Here is a 19642-nt window from a genome sequence, read left to right on the forward strand (position 1 = left end):
ACATTTTTAATATATCATAAAATCATTGAGTTAAAATATTAATCTACATAACTTTTTTCTCTCTTATAGGAATCTTTGCTATCGAGATTTCTGACACGTGGAAAGATTCTTCACATCCTTGGGAGAGGTCAAAGTTTCAAACTGATTTTTTTTTTTGCTATATGATTGCATTTATCTTTTGAATGCTTGACAATGTTAAATGAATTTATTAACGTTGTGCCTCTGAATCTCTGTTTTCATGTGCCATGCCATATCACAGTGATCTGAGATGACTTATAAACAAAAATGTATATGGCCCTTTCTATCCATACAGTAATAGTGAGTGTAAAATCTGCTTACTTCACTATTGACAACTGTTGTGTTAACTATCCGGAGTAAATAAAGAAGCTTATAAAAAGAGGGCAAAGTGTTTTAACAAAACTGATTTTTTTTCCTTTGTGATTTATGCTTTCATGGCTGGACAAATTGTGCCAAAAGAGGCGCAGTTTACCACTCCTGGCCTGGGACCCCATATTCCATTTTGGAGCCAACCTGACATGAACTCCAGGCCATACTCTGACTCCAAAGCAATATAGTAGGTGTGTGTCAGGGTTTTTAAATCCTTAGTGTTGTACCATTAATTAGCATACATTTTCTACAATTGTTTACCCCTACTGTTTTTAGAAAGGTAGGTAATACTATCTCTGTCAAGAATGTAAGATTATTTTTTAAAATCTGTATTTTTCATACGTTTTCCTTTAAAATATTAAAATACTGCAATCAACTTAATTGCCATTTTATTTATTTATTTTTGCCCGTGGCAGCTGTCTATAATGTAGCGTAACAAGTTTAGTGATGTTTCCTTTTTTGCCTCAAAGTCTCCAAAATCTCTTACCGTTTCTGTCCATAGACTTCAATTTCATGTTGATATTATAGTCTGAACACTATTGTATTTTACTAATACAAGTTATTTGTACTCTTGCCATTTTAATTTTTTAAAAAAGCCCTGTCATTAATAGTATTCATATGATATAGACAGTTTCTCATTTTATATAGTCACTGCTCATTATGACTGCAGTAATGCAGGACAGTGCCCTGATTTAGGTTTTGTTTATTCGTTAGCACTCTGTTTCACCATAAATTCATGCTATATACTCACTTTACTTTGATTTTTAAAAACCTTGAGTTTTACTCTTCTACTTCAGGACAGTCATTATAGATTGGTTTTAAAAATTGAATGATTAAAAACATGTCCTTTTATAAATGTTGTGTAGAATAATATGCAAAAAGTTGTTCTTGCTAGTATTAAATAATATACCAGTGAATATGCAAAATTAACCTTTGCTAGGTAGCAAAGCACTAGGTCATCACAGCAGTCATTTTAGTCTCTCCACCTCCTAAGAGGGCTGACAAGGAGCTGAGTGTCAATCTGTTGTCTGCACTTAACACAGATTTTATGTGGAGAGGGCAGTGTGAGGGATGGGGGCATGACAGAAAAAGGAAGATGTTTCCATGCTTGATGAAAAGTATACTGTACTTGACTTGTGCCATCAATTGCAGAATACTTAAAAGGAAAATTATATGGTGAGTATAAAGGGGCCAGTGCTATCCAAAGGTAGGGAAACATTAACTGTATTCCGTGTTAAAATTCAAAGAAAAGATGATTTCTTATGGTAATATTTAAAAACATTCTTTGTTTTAAATGAGATTCTAATTGCTTGAGGTAAACATATAATAGCCTATTGATATGGTAAAGATGCAATGCAAAAAATGCAATAAAATACACAATACAAAAGCTATATCAAACATATTCTTTCTTGATGACAAAGAAGTCTCCTGGAAAGGAGCTCTCAGTTTTGAAATGCCATGTTTAATACAAAACATACACTTTTGCTGAAGTCAGTTCATTCAGTCAGTTCAGTTGCTCAGTCGTGTCTGACTCTTTGCGACCCCATGAATTGTAACACACCAGGCCTCCCTGTCCATCACCAACTCCCAGAGTTCACTCAAACTCACGTCCATCGAGTCAATGATGCCATCTTAAAAGAAGATTAAATATCTGGTCTCATAGGCACTGAGTCTGAATACGCCTAAACTCAACTCAGCAATGTTTCCTCCTGTCAGTCTCTACCCTGGTTTCCCACGGTGGAATGCCGCATCAGCCAATGTGACAGACGCCTGAAAGTCCAAATGCCATCCCAGGTCACCCCCTTTCCTTCTCACTCCACACAGTCAACCTAAAGGTCACTTCCTACTTTGCAACATTAATGAAAGAAATTAAGACCTAGATAAGTGGAAAGACATCCTGCATTCATGGATTGGAAGACTTAATATCCTTAAGAAGAAATATTCCCCCAAACCTGTTATTTTTGCAAAAATGGAAAAGCAAATCCTAAAACTCATATGGGATTGCAAGTGCTGAAGTTATAGAACTGTTTGAAGAAAATATTGAAACAAATCTTCATGACTTTATATTTCGTGGTGGTTTCTTAAATTGATAAACAACACCAAATACAGATAAATTTGACTTAATCAGAATTAAAAACCTCTCCATCAAAGGACAGTATCAGGAAAGTAAAAGGGAACCCAAGTAATTTGAGCAAATATTTGCAAACCATAAAGAATTTTTACAAGTCAACAACAAAAGACAGGTATGCTTTCAGTCATACTTCCATCTAGTCCATTCTCCACACTAATCAAAGAGTTTAAAAGCACACATAAGATCACTTCCCTCTCCACACATACATACTATGAGTACCAGATTTATCATTAGACTGTAGTCCAAGCTCTTTAACATTTTATACAGACCTCTCTGATTTGTTGGGTTTTTTAATCTCTTCAACATCATATCTCGCCATCCCCCACTTAACATTATGTATTGCAGTTTTTTTCAATTGCTTTCGGTAACAGTTTGTGCATTTTGTGCTCTTTTATCTCTTGGCCTTTGCACATGCACTCTGAATCACTCCTTTTTCTCTTTCCTATTCCCCTCCCAGCCTGGAAAATTCTTGTCTTAACACTGTGTCCTCAACATCAAGTACAGAGCCTGGCACCGATATGTGTTTAGTAAATATTTGTTTCTAAAAGTGAAAGTCTTTATGATTTCTATGTATTATTCTATTTACTATTAATGCACTAAAGAATGCATGTGCTCCGTTGCATTCTTGTTTGTGTGTCATGCCATCGGACTTTGAGCTCATAAAGGCAAGAATAATTTGATTTAGTTGTCATGGTACAAACCATGCCTGACTAAAGGTGGCTTCCAGTTAACATATGTTTACTGAAAGAGGTTGAATTTTAGGTGGTTATGGTCATAGTTCTTGAGTCCCACTGCTTGACTTTACATAACTGTGTAGTTGGGCAAGTTAGCACTTTTTATTCTTTATTTTCCATAACTGTAAAAAGTGTATTTATAATAGTACCTAATATCAGTTTTCATTCCAATCCCAAAGAAAGTCAGTGCCAAAGAATGCTCAAACTACTGCACAATTGCATTCATCTCATAAGCTAGTAAAATAATGCTCAAAATTCTCCAAGCCAGGCTTCAGCAATATGTGAACCGTGAACTTCCAGATATTCAAGCTGGTTTTAGAAAAGACAGAGGAACCAAAGATCAAATTCCCAACATCCACTGGATCATCAAAAAAGCAAGAGAATTCCAGAAAAAACATCTATTTCTGCTTTATTGACTATGCCAAAGCCTTTGACTGTGTGGATCACAATCAACTGTGGAAAATTCTGAAAGAGATGGGAATACCAGACCACCTGACCTGCCTCTTGAGAAACCTGTATGCAGGTCAGGAAGCAACAGCTAGAACTGGACATGCAACAACAGACTGGTTCCAAATAGGAAAGGAGTACGTCAAGGCTGTATATTGTCACCCTGCTTATTTAACTTATATGCAGAGTACATCATGAGAAACGCGGGACTGGAAGAAGCACAAGCTGGAATCAAGATTGCCGGGAGAAATATCAATAACCTCAGATATGCAGATGACACCACCCTTATGGCAGAAAACAAATAACTAAAGAGCCCTTTGATGAAAGTGAAAGAGGAGAATGAAAAAGTTAGCTTAAAGCTCAACATTCAGAAAACTAAAATCATGGCATCCGGTCTCATCACTTCACAGCAAATAGATAGGGAAACAGTGTCAGAATTTATTTTTGGGGGCTCCAAAATCCCTGCAGATGGTGACTGCAGCCATGAAATTAAAAGACACTTACACCTTGGAAGGAAAGTTATAACCCACCTAGACAGCATATTCAAAAGCAGAGACATTACTTTGCCAACAAAGATCAGTCTAGTCAAGGCTATGGTTTTTCCAGTAGTCATGTATGGATGCAAGAGTTGGGCTACAAAGAAAGATGAGTGCCAGAGAATTGATGCTTTTGATCTGTGGTTTTGGCGAAGACTCTTGAGAGTCCCTTGGACTGCAAGGAGATCCAACTAGTCGATCCTAAAGGAGATCAGTCCTGAGTGTTCATTGGAAGACTGATCTTGAAGCTGAAACTCCAATACTTTGGCCACCTGATATGAAGAGCTGACTCATTTGAAAAGACCCTGATGTTGGGAAAGATTGAGGGCAGGAGGAAAATGGGATGACAGAGGATGAGATGGCATCACTGACTCAATGGACATGAGTTTGGGTAAACTCCGGGAGTTGTTGATGGACAGGGAGGTCTGGCATGCTACAGTCCATGGAGTCACAGAGTCAGACAGGACTGAGCAGCTGAACTGAACTGAATATAAAAATAGAATCATGTGGTTTAACTGAGCCAATACATCCAAAGTGCTTAGTATCAGTAGAATGCCGGACATACAGTAGGTGGTCAGTTGATGTTTTTATGATGTTGTTGAATTTAAAAAGAAATCTGTAGGCCTCAGTATCAAGAGAGAAAACTTGGCTAGAAAAAGAGATTTGTTAGTCCTCAGCAGGTATGGTTCAGTTCAGTTCAGTTCAGTTCAGTCGCTCAGTCAAGTCAGACAGGTATGGTAGTGGAGATCAAACAAATGAAAAGGTATGGAAAAGGAAAAGCAGTTTAGGAAGGATAAGATTATTCATGGTTTACCAGATGGCTCGATTATAAATAGTAGGTCACAGTCTTAATAATGTAAACACTGAAATATAAATCTAGGCAAAATTACAAAATTAATTAATGAGAGGGTGAAGGAATGGGAAGGAAGCAATGTGTCGTAAAGGCCTTGGAAATAAAACAAATTCTCTTTTGTAGTGGTAAGTTAATGCTAACACCTAAAACTGTAAAGCCAAAAAATAGTGATGTAAGTACATTATTTTTAAAAAAGGAAGCAATCAGCTAACTCAGGTAAAACTGGTTGCCTCTGGGAGGGAAAAATGCAGGGATGGAAATGAGGCTGGCTGGAGTCTCTTCTTAACCTTGGGAAGCTATCTGAATCTTTTGTGATTTTGATAAAAATTAAAATACATAAATATTAAAGTTTTTGTTCTCTTTTGTTTAAGAGAGAAGGTGAAGAAACAGATCAGTAGCTGGAAGGCTTTTGAAATCTCTAATTCCATTAGCCCTAAATTAGTTTGCCCTTCTCTGACCTCCCATTAAAATGTTTATCTTTTAGGTATTTATCACATAATGTATCATACCTATTTGTGTACTTGTTTTCATTTTCTAATATTTGAATATTTTTGAATATTTTAAGGAAGGGAATATAGTTTAACCCATTTTAATTTTTATCCCAGGCTTCTCCTACTCAAAACAGTCCTTTGTACATCATAGATAGTCTTTAAATATATGTTGAATGGCTGAAATTGTATTTAGCTAGGTTCCCACTTTGTGTACCTTTGCTTTGTTTCACCAAATATAATACTGGGATCCAGTTTTTGTGTTTTTCCATCTCTAACCATCTGAAAATGTAAGTGGGTACTTAATAAATGCTAGGATGGTTCACAGAAGCAGTATCAGAGCTCTAAATTTTGAACAAGATAAGATTAATCAGTATGCCAAAACTAATTTTCCAAAAACAACCTACATTGCTCTAAAGTGCTAGAGATAGAAAGTGGAACACACACCTATTATCCATTTACAGCACTTTAATTATCATTTAACATTCTTTCTGTTAATTTTACACATCATGATCTGTTTGTGGTGTTCTCTGGTGCTGAGAATATACACACTTGATTCCTGTCCCTCAAAACACTTCCTTTGAGTCAAATCTCCAGTTCCTCCAGCCCCCCTCTTTCCCTCCCTTTATCCTTCCTTTTAATGGCCTTGAATGTGAATGTGAGTGAATGTGAAGTTGCTCAGTCGTGTCCGATTCTTTGCGACCCCATGGACTATAGCCCACCAGGCTCCTGTGTCCATGGGATCCTCCAGGCAAAAATACTGGAGTGGGTTGCCATTTCCTTCTCCAGGGGATCTTCCCAACCCAGGGATTGAACCCAGGTCTCCTGCATTACAGGCAGATGCTTTAACCTCTGAGCCACCTTGAGGTATAATTCGCCTGCCATACATCTCACCTACTTATAAAGGATATATTTTGATGGTTTTCAGTCTATTCATAGAGTTGTGCCACCATTGTCACAATCTAATTTTAGAAAATTTTTGTCACCCAAAAAGAAACACCATGCCTGTTCCCCCATTGAATTCTACACACTCAACCCCCTGTCCTAGGCAGCCTTACTAATCATCTTTCTGCTTCTCTGATTTCCCTATCATGGACATTTCACATAAAAGAAACCATATAACACGCGGTCTTTTGTGACTGGCTTCTTTCACACAGCATGTTTGTAAGGGCTTTTTGTGTTATAGCGGGTATTGGTTCTTTAATTGTTATTGCCAAAGTATGTTCCATTATATAAACATACTGTACACATTATCCATTCATGAGTTGATGAGCACTTAGATTGTTTCTACCTTTTAGCTATTATGAATAATAGAATGAACATTCATGTACGAATCTTTGTGTGAATATGTGTTTTCTAACCTCATAGGTGTCTTTCTAGGTGGCACCTTTCTAGGTGTCTTTCTTAGTGGTGAAGAATCCACCTGCCAGTGCAGAAGACACAGGTTTGATCCCTGGGTCCAGAAGATTCCCTGGAGTATGGAATGGCAATCCACTCTAATATTCTTGCCTGGAAAATCCCATGGACAGTGGAGCCTGGCAAGCTACAGTCCACTGGGTCATAGAGAGTTGGATACACTGAGCATACACATACAACCTCATAGGTAGGAGAGAACTTCCTAGTTCATATAGTAATTTAGGAAGAGTGACTGAACTGAACTGAATCCGTTTTCCAAGCAGCTGTGCTATTTTACATTTCCATTGGCAATGTATAAGAGTTGCAGTTTCTCTGTATTCTCACCAACGCTTGTTATTATCAGCCTGTTTTTGTTTTTTTGTTTTTTGTTTTTGCAATCATCGAACATTTTATTATAAACTCTTACTTTAAATTTATTTTGTGTGTTTAGTTGTTCTCTTACCCCTGATGAAATTCAGGGCAGGTCACAAAACTGAGCATTTCAAAATTATTTTTATTTATTTTTCTTTTTTAAAATTTATTTTAATTGGAGGTTAATTACTTTACAATATTGTATTGGTTTTGCCATACATCAGCATGAATCTGCCACAGGTATACACATGTTCCCCATCCTGAACCCCCTCCCTCCTCCGTTCCCGTACCATCCCTCTGGGTCATCCCAGTGCACTAGCCCCAAGCATCCAGTATCATGTATCAAACCCGGACTGGCTGGATTTGTTTCATATATGATATACATGTTTCAATGCCATTCTCCCAAATCATCCCACCCTCTCCCTCTCCCACAGAGTCCAAAAGACTGTTCTATACATCTGTGTCTCTTTGGTGTCTCACATACAGGATTATCGTTACCATCTTTCTAAATTCCATATATATGTGTTAGTATACTGTATTGGTGTTTTTCTTTCTGGCTTACTTCATCTGTATAATAGGCTCTAGTTTCATCCACGTCATTAGAGCTGATTCAAATGTATTCTTTTTAATAGCTGAGTAATACTCCATTGTGTATAAGTACCACAGCTTTCTTATCCATTCATCTGCTGATGGACATCTAGGTTGCTTCCATTCCATATTATAAACAGTGCTGAGATGAACATTGGGGTACACATGTCTCTTTCAATTCTGGTTTCCTCGGTGTGTATGCCCAGCAGTGGGATTACCAGGTCATATGGCAGTTCTATTTGCAATTTTTTAAGGAATCTCCACACTGTTCTCCATAGTGGCTGTACTAGTTGGCATTCCCACCAACAGTGTTAAGAGGGTTCCCTTTTCTCCACACCCTCTCCAGCATGTATTGCTTGTAGACTTTTGGATCGTAGCCATCCTGACTGGCGTGAAATGGTACCTCATTGTGGTTTTGATTTGCATTTCTCTGATAATGAGTGGTGTTGAGCATCTTTTCATGTGTTTGTTAGCCATCTGTATGTCTTCTTTGGAGAAATGTCTATTAATTCTTTGGCTCATTTTTTGATTGGGTCGTTTATTTTTCTGGAATTGAGCTGCAGGAGTTGCTTGTATGTTTTTGAGATTAGTTGTTTGTCAGTTGCTTCATTTGCTATTATTTTCTCCCATTCTGAAGTCTATCTTTTACCTTGCTTATAGTTTCCTTCGGTTTGCAGAAGCTTTTAAGTTTAATTAAGTCCCATTTGTTTATTTTTGCTTTTATTTCCAATATTCTGGGAGGTAGGTCATAGAGGATCCTGTGTGATTTATGTCAGAGAGTGTTTTGCCTATGTTCTCCTCTAGGAGTTTTATAGTTTCTGGTCTTACGTTTAGATCTTTAATCCATTTTGGTTTATTCTTGTGTGTGGTGTTAGAAAATGTTCTAGTTTCATTCTTTTACAAGTGGTTGACCAGTTTTCCCAGCACCACTTGTTAAAGAGATTGTCTTTAATCCATTGTATATTCTTGCCTCTTTTGTCAAAGATAAGGTGTCCATAGGTGCATGGATTTATCTCTGGGCTTTCTATTTTGTTCCATTGATCTATATTTCTGTCTTTGTGCCAGTACCATACTGTCTTGATGACTGTGGCTTTGTAGTAGAGCCTGAAGTCAGGCAGGTTGATTCCTCCAGTTTCATTCTTCTTTCTCAAGATTGCTTTGGCTATTCGAGGTTTTTTGTATTTCCATACAAATTGTGAAATTATTTGTTCTAGCTCTGTGAAAAATACCATTGGTTGCTTGATACGGATTGCATTGAATCTATAGATTGCTTTGGGTAGTATACTCATTTTCACTATATTGAGTCTTCTGATCCATGAACATGGTATATTTCTCCAGCCTTTATTTTTAATAGCCATTCTGAAGTGATATTGTTTTGACTTACATTTCCCTAATGGCTAGTAACTGGTTCCAAATAGGAAAAGGAGTATGTCAAGGCTGTATATTGTCACCCTGCTTATTTAACTTCTATGCAAAGTACATCATGAGAAATGCTGGGTTGGATGAAGCACAAGCTGGAATCCAGATTGCCAGGAAAAATATCAATAACCTCAGATATGCAGATGAAACCACCCTTATGGCAGAAAGTGAAGAGAAACTTAAAAGCCTCTTGATGAAAGTGAAAGAGGAGAGTGAAAAAGTTGGCCTAAAGCTCAACATTCAGAAAACGAAGATCATGGCATCTGGTCCCATCACTTCATGGCAAATAGATGGGGAAACAGTGTCAGACTTTATTTTTGGGGGCTCCAAAATCACTGCAGATGGTGACTGCAGCCATGAGATTAAAAGATGCTTACTCTTGGAAGGAAAGTTATGACCAGCCTAGATAGCATATTAAAAAGCAGAGACATTACTTTGCCAACAAAGGTCCGTCTAGTCAAGGCTATGGTTTTTCCAGTGGTCATGCACGGATGTGAGAGTTAGACTGTGAAGAAAGCTGAGCGCCAAAGAATTGATGCTTTTGAACTATGGTGTTGGAGAAGACTCTTGAGAGTCCCTTGGACTGCAAGGAGATCCAACCAGTCTGTTCTAAAGGAGATCAGCCCTGGGTGTTCTTTGGAAGGACTGATGCTAAAGCTGAAACTCCAATACTTTGGCCACCTCATGCAAAGACTTGCCTCATTGGAAAAGGCTCTGATGCTGAGAGGGATTGAGGGCAGGAGGAGAAGGGGACGACAGAGGATGAGATGGCTGGATGGCATCACCAAATCGATGGACGTGAGTTTGAGTGAACTCCGAGAATTGGTGATGGACAGGGAGGCCTGGTGTGCTGCGATTCATTGGGTTGCAAAGAGTCGGACACAACTGAGCGACTGAACTGAACTGAACTGAATGGCTACTGATACTGAGTATCTTTTCTTGTGTTTATTGGTCATTTGTATGTCTTCTTTGGAGAAGTGTCTATTCAGATCCCCTGCTCACTTATTAATTAGGTTATCTTTTATTATGTTGTAAGTTTTCTTTATGTATTCTAGGTATCAGACCCTTATCAGATGTATTATTTGTAATTATTTCTCACATACTGTTGGCTTTCTTTTCACTCTCTTGATGGTATCACTTGTAGTACTAGCTTTTAATTGATCAAGTCCAATTTATCTATTTATTTCCTTTTGTTACGTGTACTTTTTGGTGTTGCATCTAAGAAGATACTGCCTGACTCAAGTCTTGAATATTGATTCCTATGTTTTCTTCTAAGAGTTTTATAGCTTCAGCTCTTAAGGTTAGTTCTGTGTTGTTTTTTAGTTGCTAAGTCACGTCCAGCTCTTTTGCGACGTCATGGACTGTAGCCCACCAGGCTTCTCTGTCCATGCGATTTCCCAGGCAAGAATACTGGAGTGGATTGCCATTTTCTTCTCCAGTTCTATTATTAAGTTTTTTTGTGTGCAGTGTGTGTGCACACTTTTATGTGTGCACATTTTTATGTGAAGTGTGAAGAAAGCATTTAGATTCATTCTTTTGCTTGTGGATATTCAGTTGTCTGGGCAACATTCATTATAAAGACCTTTCCCCTTCAAATTGCCTCTGTATCCTGATGAAAATAAGTTAACCATAAATGTGAAGGTTTATTTTTGGACTCTTCTTTTCTGCTGACCTATATGTCTCTCTTTACGCCAGCACCCCCTGTCTCAATTACCAATATTGAAACCAAGAAGTTTGAGTCCTACAATTTATTTATTCTTTTTTTAAGACAGCTTTAGTTACTTTAAGTTGCTTTTACTTCCATATGAATTTTAGAATCAGTTTTTCAACACCTGCAGGAAAGGGTACCTTTTGATAGGCAGTGCATTGAACTCATAGATCACTCTGGGGAATATGGCCATCTTAACAATCTTCTGACCCATTAATATGTGATATGGATACCTTTCTGTTTATTTAAGTCTTCTTTAAGTCTTTCTTTTGACAGTGCTTTGCAGTTTTAAGTGCAGTCCTTTTGAAAAATTTATTCCAAATTTTTTTGGTCCAGTTTTATTGAGAAATGTGAAGAAAGCTAAGTGCCAAAGAATTGATGCTTTTGAACTGTGGTGTTGGAGAAGACCCTTGCGAGTCCCTTGGACTGCAAGGAGATCCAACCAGTCCATTCTAAAGGAGATCAGTCCTGGGTGTTCTTTGGAAGGATTGATGCTAAAGCTGAAACTCCAATATTTTGGCCAACTCACGCGAAGAGTTGACTCATTGGAAAAGACTCTGATGCTGGGAGGGATTGGGGGCAGGAAGAGAAGGAGATGACTGCCGAGAGCCAGCACAGGAGATCCCACCCATGACAAGGTCATGTGAAGGAGACCTGACAAGCAAGGCTTCAGGACTCGAGGGACTCCTTGGGCCGATCCCACCCGTGACAAGGTCATGCAGACGAGACCTGAAGAGCAAGGTGGATCAGGACTCGAGGGACCCCCTGGACCTGTTTGAGCATCTACCCCCCAAACCAGAATCTGTCTGTCTTACTATTTTATGCCTTTCACCAACTCTTCTGACATTAACAGGGGGCTATCCCCGACCACCTTTCTCTGGAAAAAATCAACTTAGGGCTCTAGTTGATAAATCTCCTGGGCATGAAAGGAGTATTTCAATTCAAACCCCGTGTTAGCATTCTAGCTTACTTGGCAGGTTTATCCAGACTCTTGCAACATTGTTGAGCCAATGCTTGCTGCCAAGTTCCCACATCCCTTATCCACTGTGTTCTTGGGAGTGCATAGAGTTAGGATGTAGAAAAAACAAGTAGTAGCCTTAGCATTAGCAACATTAGACTTTGAGTTAAAAAGTTCTTTGCTGTAACCCACTGAACCTTTGCTCCATAAAAATGTAACTCTGTACTTTAAGGGTGACGCAGGCTAAGCAATTTAAGAAAAAACATTTCAAGGGAAAGTAAGTGTTCTAGCTGACCAACCGTTATCAAAAAGGGGTCATAAAATGTCAACAGGCCTCTGGGCCAGAAGATAATGTACAAAGAATAAGACCCTTGTTTGTGAAACGGTATGCAGGAAGAAAGCTGGTATTGATAAAAGTTTATACTGATGGAATGTTGAGCTGATTCTGCATGACTCTGCATTTTTCACTTTGCTCAATGTACAACTCAGGGTATAAAAGCTCCCTCTGAAAATAAAGTGACAGGCCTTGCTCACTGAAGCTTGGTCACCCCATGTCATTCTTTCTCTCTCTCTCTCTTCGCCAACGCTGTCCATCCTGAGGGTACCCCTGGATCCTGCTGGGGCTGGACCCCGGTAGATGACAGAGGATGAGATGGCTGGATGGCACCACCGACTTGATGGGCATGAGTTTGGGTGAACTCTGGCAGTTGGTGATGGACAGGGAGGCCTGGTGTGCTGCATTGAACATGGGGTCGCAAAGAGTCGGACATGACTGAGCGACTGAACTGAACTGAACTGAATTGACATAATCACTATAAAAGTTTAAGGTATACAGTGTGATGGTTTGATTTACATATATTACATATATTGTGAAATAATTACCAAAATAGGCTTAGTTAACATCCCTCACTTAAGTAAAAAGAAAAAGTATCCCCCTGTGAGAACTCTTGAGATGTACTCTCTTAACAACTTTCCTATAAATCATATAGGAGTGTCAACTGAGGTCATCATGGTTGTACATTGCATTGTTAGTGTTTATTTATCTGGTCCAACATCTGTTGGATCATCGAAAAAGCAAGAGAGTTCCAAAAAAACATCTGCTTCCTTGACTATGCCAAAGCCTTTGACTGTGTGGGTCACAACAAACTCTGGAAAATTCTTAAAGAGATGGGAATACCAGACCACCTGACCTACCTCCTGAGAAACCTGTATTCAGGTCAAGAAGTAACAGAGCCGGACATGGGACAACAGACTGCTTCCAAATTGGAAAGGAGTATGTCAAGGCTGTATATTGTCACCCTGCTTATTTAACTTATATGCAGAGTACATCATGAAAAATGCTGGGCTGAATGAAGCCCAAGCTGGAATCAAGATTGCTGGGAGAAATATCAATAACCTCAGATACACAGATGACAGCACCCTTATGGCAGAAAGTGAAGAAGAACTAAAGAGTCCCTTGATGAAAGTGAAAGAGGAGAGTGAAAAAGTTGGCTTACAACTCAATATTCAGAAACTAAGATCATGGCATCCAGTCTCATCACTTCATGGTAAATAGATGGGGAAACAGTGACAGACTTTTATTTTTTTATTCTCCAAAATCATTGCAGATGGTGACTGCAGCCATGAAAGAAAAATACGCTTGCTCCTTGGAAGAAAAGCTATGACCAGCCTCTTCAGCATATTGAAAAGCAGAGACATTACTTTGCCAACAAAGGTCCATATAGTCAAAGCTATGGTTTTTCCAGTAGTCATGTGAGAGTTGGACTATAAAGAAAGCTGAGCAGCAAAGAATTGGTGCTTTTGAACTGTGATGTTGGAGAAGACTCTCGAGAGTCCCTTGGACTGCAAGGAGATCCAACCAGATAATCCTAAAGGAAATCAGTCCTGAATATTCATTGAAAAGACTGATGCTGAAGCTGAAACTCCAGTACTTTGGCTACCTGATGTGAAGAACTGACTCATTGGAAAAGACCTTGATGCTGGGAAAGATTGAAGGAAGGAAGAAAAGAGGATGACAGAGGATGAGATGGTTGGATGGCATCACCTATTCGATGGACATGAGTTTGAGTAAGCTCTGGGAGTTGGTGATGGACAGGGAGGCCTGGCGTGCTGCAGTCCATGGGGTTGCAAAGAATCAGACGCAACTAAGAGGCTGAACTGAACTGAACTAATCTGGTAGCTAGAAGTTTATACCTTTTGATTACCTTTCATCAATCCCCTCTCCCCCAACCCTAGCCTCTGGTAACTGCAAATCTGACCTCTTTTTTCTATAAATTTGTTGGGGGTGAGGATTGGAGGGTTTTTTTGTTTGTTTGTTTTGATTTTTTTTAATATTCTACATATAAGTGAGATCATTCAGCATTTGTCTTTCTCTGTCTGACTTATTTCACTTAGCACTGTGCCCTCAAGGTCCATTGTTGAAAATGGTAGAATTTGCTTATTTTTTATGATCGAATGATGTTCCATTGTATATTCATGCCACACTTCTTTATCCATTCATCCATTCATAGACACACAGGTTGTTTCCTTGTCTTGACTATTGCAAATAATGCTGCTATGAACATGGTTCCAATATCTTTTTGAGTTAATGTTTTCATCTGGATATATATTCCCAGAAGTTGGATCTTATGGGAGTTCTAATTTTAATGATAAACCTTCAGAATATTTCAAAGTAGGTTTTTTTACTTCTTCTTTTTATAAAAAGGGTATTTTGCTACATCTACTGCTTCCCTGATAGCTCAGTTGGTAAAGAATCTGCCTGCAAAGAAGGAGACCACAGTTCAATTCGTGGGTTGGGAAGATTCGCTGGAGAAGGGATAGGCCACCCACTCCAGTATTCTTGGGCTTCCCTTGTGGCTCAGCTGCCGCCTGCAATGTGGGAGACCTGGGTTTGATCCCTGGATTGCAAAGATCCCCTGGAGAAGGGAAAGGCTACCCACTCCAGTAGCGGTCAGAGTCAGGCCCAACTGAGCGACTTTCAGTTTCACTAATAAAAATAGAGGAATGAAACGATGGTGAGTTTTGGCTCTTGATGAGGAGTGAAAAGTGTTAGGCCTTTGACAAGTACATGCACTCAGTTCAGTTCAGTCTCTCAGTCGTGTCTGACTCTTTGCAACCCCATGGACTGCAGCATGCCAGGCTTCCCTGTCCATCACCAACTCCCGGAGCTTACTCACTCATGTCCATTGAATTGGTGATGCCATCCAACCATCTCATCCTCTGTCATCCCCTTCTCCTGCCTTCAATCTTTCCCAGCATCAGGGTCTTTTCCAGTGAGTCAGTTCTTCACATCAGGTGGCCAAAGTACTGGAGTTTCAGCTTCAGCATCAGTCCTTCCAATGAATATTCAGGACTGATTTCCTTTAGGATTGTCTGGTTGGATCTCCGTGCAGTCCAAAGGACTCTCAAGAGTCTTCTCCAACACCACAGTTCAAAAGCATCAGTTCTTCAGCACTAGCTTTCCTTATGATCCAACTCTCACATCCATACATGACTACTGGAAAAACCATAGCTTTGACTATATGGACCTTTGTTGGCAAAGTAATGTCTCTGCTTTTTAATATGCTGTCTAGGTTTGTCATAGCTTTTCTTCCAAGGAGCAAGTGTTAGATGGGCACAAAAAGAAAAGAACCCAGATTCATGAATAATAGGAGTTCCTTTCCTTGAGGAGAGCTTATTATTTTACTTTCTGTTAAGGTGGGCAGAGGTGTGGCAAGGACAGTCAGACAAGGGGCTAGTGAAGCCAGTTAAAGAAGTTCTAGAGGCCCCTGATGCATGGGGAAGCTCTCCTTGTGAGAAAGGTCAGCTTTTCAGCTGGAAACACACTCTTGGTGTCCTTGCTCAGCCACTTCTGTTTCTACAAGTCTGTAATTTAATGTTGGGGAGAAGCCTATGTCTCTAAAAATTTAGGTATAATTGATATATAGCATTGTATTGGTTTTAGGTGTGCAATATGATGATTCATTATTTGTATACTTTGTAAAATGATTACCACAGTGAGTCTAGTTAACATCCACCACCATACATAATTACTAAAATTTCTTTTCTTATGATCAGAACTTTTAAGATTTAGTCTCTTAGCGACTTTCAAATATGCAGTCCAGTATTATTAACTACAGTCACCATGCTGTACATTACACCCCTATGACTTATTTATTTTATAATTGAAAGTTTGTTCCCTTTGACCCTGTTCATGTATTTTTCCCACCCCTTCCCTAGCTCCCCACCTCTGGCAACCGCCAATCTGTTCTCTTTATCTGTGAGCCCTTTTCTGTTTTGTTTTAGATTCCACATGTAAGTGAGATCATGCAGTATTTGTCTTTCTCTGATTTATTTCACTTAGCATAAGGCATCAAGGTCTATCCATATTGTTGCAAATGGCCAGATTTCCTTCTTTTTATGGCTGAATAAGATTCCATTTTAGATATATACCACAACATCTTTATCCATTCATCCATCGGTGGACACTTAGATTGTTTCCATATTTGGCTACTATAAATAACGCTGAAATGAACATGGGGATTCAAGTTAGCATTTTCACCCCATTGGATAAATACCCAGAAGTGGAATTGCTGAGTCATATGCTAATTCTGTTCTTAATTTTAGTATTTGCACCAATTTACATTCCCACCAACAGTACACATTCCTTCCCTTTTCTCCACATCCTCTCTAGCACTTATTGCTAGTCTTTTTGATAAAAGCTATTCTAACGAGTATGAGATGATATCCCATTGTAGTTTTGATTTGTATTTACCTGATAATTAGTGGTGCTGAGCATACTTTCATGTACTTGTTGACTATTTGTATGTCTTCTCTGGAAAAAGTGTCTATTCAGATCCGCCTTTTTTTTAATCAGATTTTTTTTTAAAACTGTTAAGTTATATGGGTTCTTTATGTGTTTTTCATACTGACCCCTTGTCAGACATATGATTTGGAAATATTTTTTCCCATTTAGTAGGTTGCCTTTCCATTTTGTTCATGGTTTCCTTTGCCGTGCAAAAGCTTTCTATGTTTTAAATTTCTTGTTGCTATACTTACAGGAAATTTTACATCTCATACTTGCACATTTAAGTGTAAAAAGAAGACCAAATTTCATAAAGCCTCAACAAACAAGAAAATACAAAATATATAAATATTTCACTTTTGCCCCTCAGGAAATTAATAATTTTTATGTTTATTTTGCTTTTGGCGAAAATGTTAATTATATGCATGGTGACATGAACTGTTATCTATTAGGACAAAATACAGCATCCTGTTTTAGATTTAAGGAAAAATTCTATCTTTTGCTTGCTACTTCTTTATATGTGTTTTGTTGAACTGGACTTGAACCAGTTTTATCTCAGTAGGAACAGACAGTACAGTAATTATTAAGGCGTTTGCATCATCTCTTAGGCTATGGCATCTGATATAATAAAGAGGTCATTTTATAATATTCTGAATTAGAAGACTTCAGACTCCTTAATAAGAAGAAATCTCTTCTGCTTCCTCAGTTTTCTTAACAGGCTATGGAATGTCAAGGATTGCTATTAAAGAGAGAGTTTCTTTAATGATATTTCCATAAAAGTCAAGGCAATTGAAGTTAGCCTGGCTCAAGGGAAGCTAATGAACTCCATCTGTGCTTGTCTGTAATTCAGGATAACAGCCTCTGGACTAGTGGTCCCCAACATTTTTGGCACCAGGGACAGGTTTCATGGAAGACAGTTTTTCCTCGGACCAGAGAGAGGGGTGGTTTTGGATTAACTCAAGCACGTTACATTTACAGTGCACTTTATTTCTATTATTATTACATCAGCTCCACCTCAGATCATCAGGCATTAGATCCCAGAAGTTGGGGACCCCTGCTCCAGACAAATAGACCTACACCTTGGCTCATTACTAATGAGAGTGATGGAGAGAACCAGGGATATGCCTCATGGTCATCTTGTTTTCAAAGGAAAATGTTTTTATCTGTATTTAAGTGTAAGTCTAATTTGGTGTTCACTTTCGTATAATTCTTCCTATTTTTCTTTCATTGTACTGTTGCAACATTTTTCACCAATTCAGACTCAAGTACCAGTGACTCTGATCTAGTAGTGAAAGTGAAGCAAAGTGGAAATGTGCAATAAATATTTGCCAAATGAACAAATGAGTGAAACCCATTTTTTACATTCATGAGGGTGAAAGGTTTACCTCAGAACTTCCCTGTAACTCTGAGAGCTCACTGGAATTGCGCTGCAGTACAGGCAACCTTCATGCATTTCCTGAACTTCTGCCAAATGGCTGGTAAAGACTATGCTCAGCTGAGGGATTCTTTTCAACTGCATTTACATTTTTGAAACATGGCCTATTTCTCTCCACCTTTGAAAAATTTCTGGCTAAGCAAAACATAGCTTAGGTACATCTATGTAGTTGTTGTTCAGTCACTAAGTCGTGTCTGACTCTTTGTGACTGACTCTAGGCTCCTCTGTCCATGGGATTTCCCAGGCAAGAATACTGGAGTGGGTTGCCATTTCCTACTCTAGGGGATCTTCCCGATCCAGGCATTGAACCTGTGTCTCCTGCATTGGCAGGCGGATTCTTTATCACTGAGCCACCAGGGAAGCTCATCTAATGTAGTTATGTATTTAATACTTTCCTCAGAAAAAAGCAGACAGTGGGTCTTGGCAGAAGTGAGTGCTGGAGGCAGATCTGAAGAAGATGGTCACAGACAGGAAACAATTCAAGAACGCTTCCTTAGTGGCTCAGGGTTGTAAGATTCAGTAATCAAGCTAACCCATGATGAAACAAGTCTGTGAAAATTTTCAGATCTTCTGTGCAGAAGCAGACAGTTCATCCTAGGTTTTGTAGGCACTGATGCAAGGATTTGATTGCCTCTAGTAGAAAAAAGCTATATTGAATGCCTTAAAAAAACACACACACAAAGAACACCTTTAGTAGCTCCACAGACAAGTGAATACTTTTATAATAAGTAATTGAAAGTTTTGGTTTTCTGTATGAACTCACACAAATTTATATAGTATGTGTCCACATAAACCCACAACTTTCAGTTTCCTCTTGCAAGAACTTTCCACGTGTTTCTGTTCTGTGTTTGGGGTTTTTGGCCATGAGGCATCTGGGATCATAGCTTCCTGAACAGGAGTCGAACCTGCATTGGAAGGCAAAGCTTTAACCCCTGGACCATCAGGGAAGTCCCCTTCCATGTGTTAAAAAGTTCTAAGCTGTGTTATGGTTAGAATTTTACACTTGGTCCACGTAAAAGAAAAAACATTTTTTTCCTTCCAGTTCTGTCCCTTGATTGAATTATGGTGACTGCTATAACTGATCTTTCATTTGATTATTGCACCCCCCCCCAGCATCTTTCAAATCCCCCTGCTTACCTACACACCTCAGTCATTTGTGAAGTTTGAATTGTTCTGAGACAAGAGTTTTCTGCAAATAGATCAAAGATAAATGACATCAGGTTTCACCAAGCTCCCATCTGGCAGTAGGTTAGCCTTCAAAGGTTTTGAAATAAACACCTTCACTGGGGCAAGTGGTTCATTCATACATGAAGCAAAAGAACAGTATCTCCCTTTGTAGCCGTGAATGGAAGATTTATGCAGGTTAGTTCTGATGAGAATGAATAGGAATCTCCTGTTTGAGGAGTTG

At 38.8% G+C, this 19642-nt stretch overlaps 1 protein-coding gene across 11 annotated transcripts in view; it reads left to right on the forward strand.

Moving 5' to 3' along the window:
• The window catches only part of TSGA10 (testis specific 10), an 89661-nt gene extending 88893 nt beyond the window's left edge, over nucleotides 1–768 (forward strand). For all 11 annotated transcript variants that reach the window (XM_060413957.1, XM_027967062.3, XM_042246432.2 and 8 more), the window contains one exon: nucleotides 70–768. In XM_060413957.1, the coding sequence (XP_060269940.1) occupies nucleotides 70–94 (25 nt within the window). In that variant the 3' untranslated portion in view covers nucleotides 95–768. The remainder of the gene's footprint in view (nucleotides 1–69) is intronic.
• Nucleotides 769–19642: the final 18874 nt, after the last annotated feature.

Source organism: Ovis aries, chromosome 3 (genome assembly GCF_016772045.2).
Source record: "Ovis aries strain OAR_USU_Benz2616 breed Rambouillet chromosome 3, ARS-UI_Ramb_v3.0, whole genome shotgun sequence".
Taxonomy (NCBI): Eukaryota; Metazoa; Chordata; class Mammalia; order Artiodactyla; family Bovidae; genus Ovis; species Ovis aries.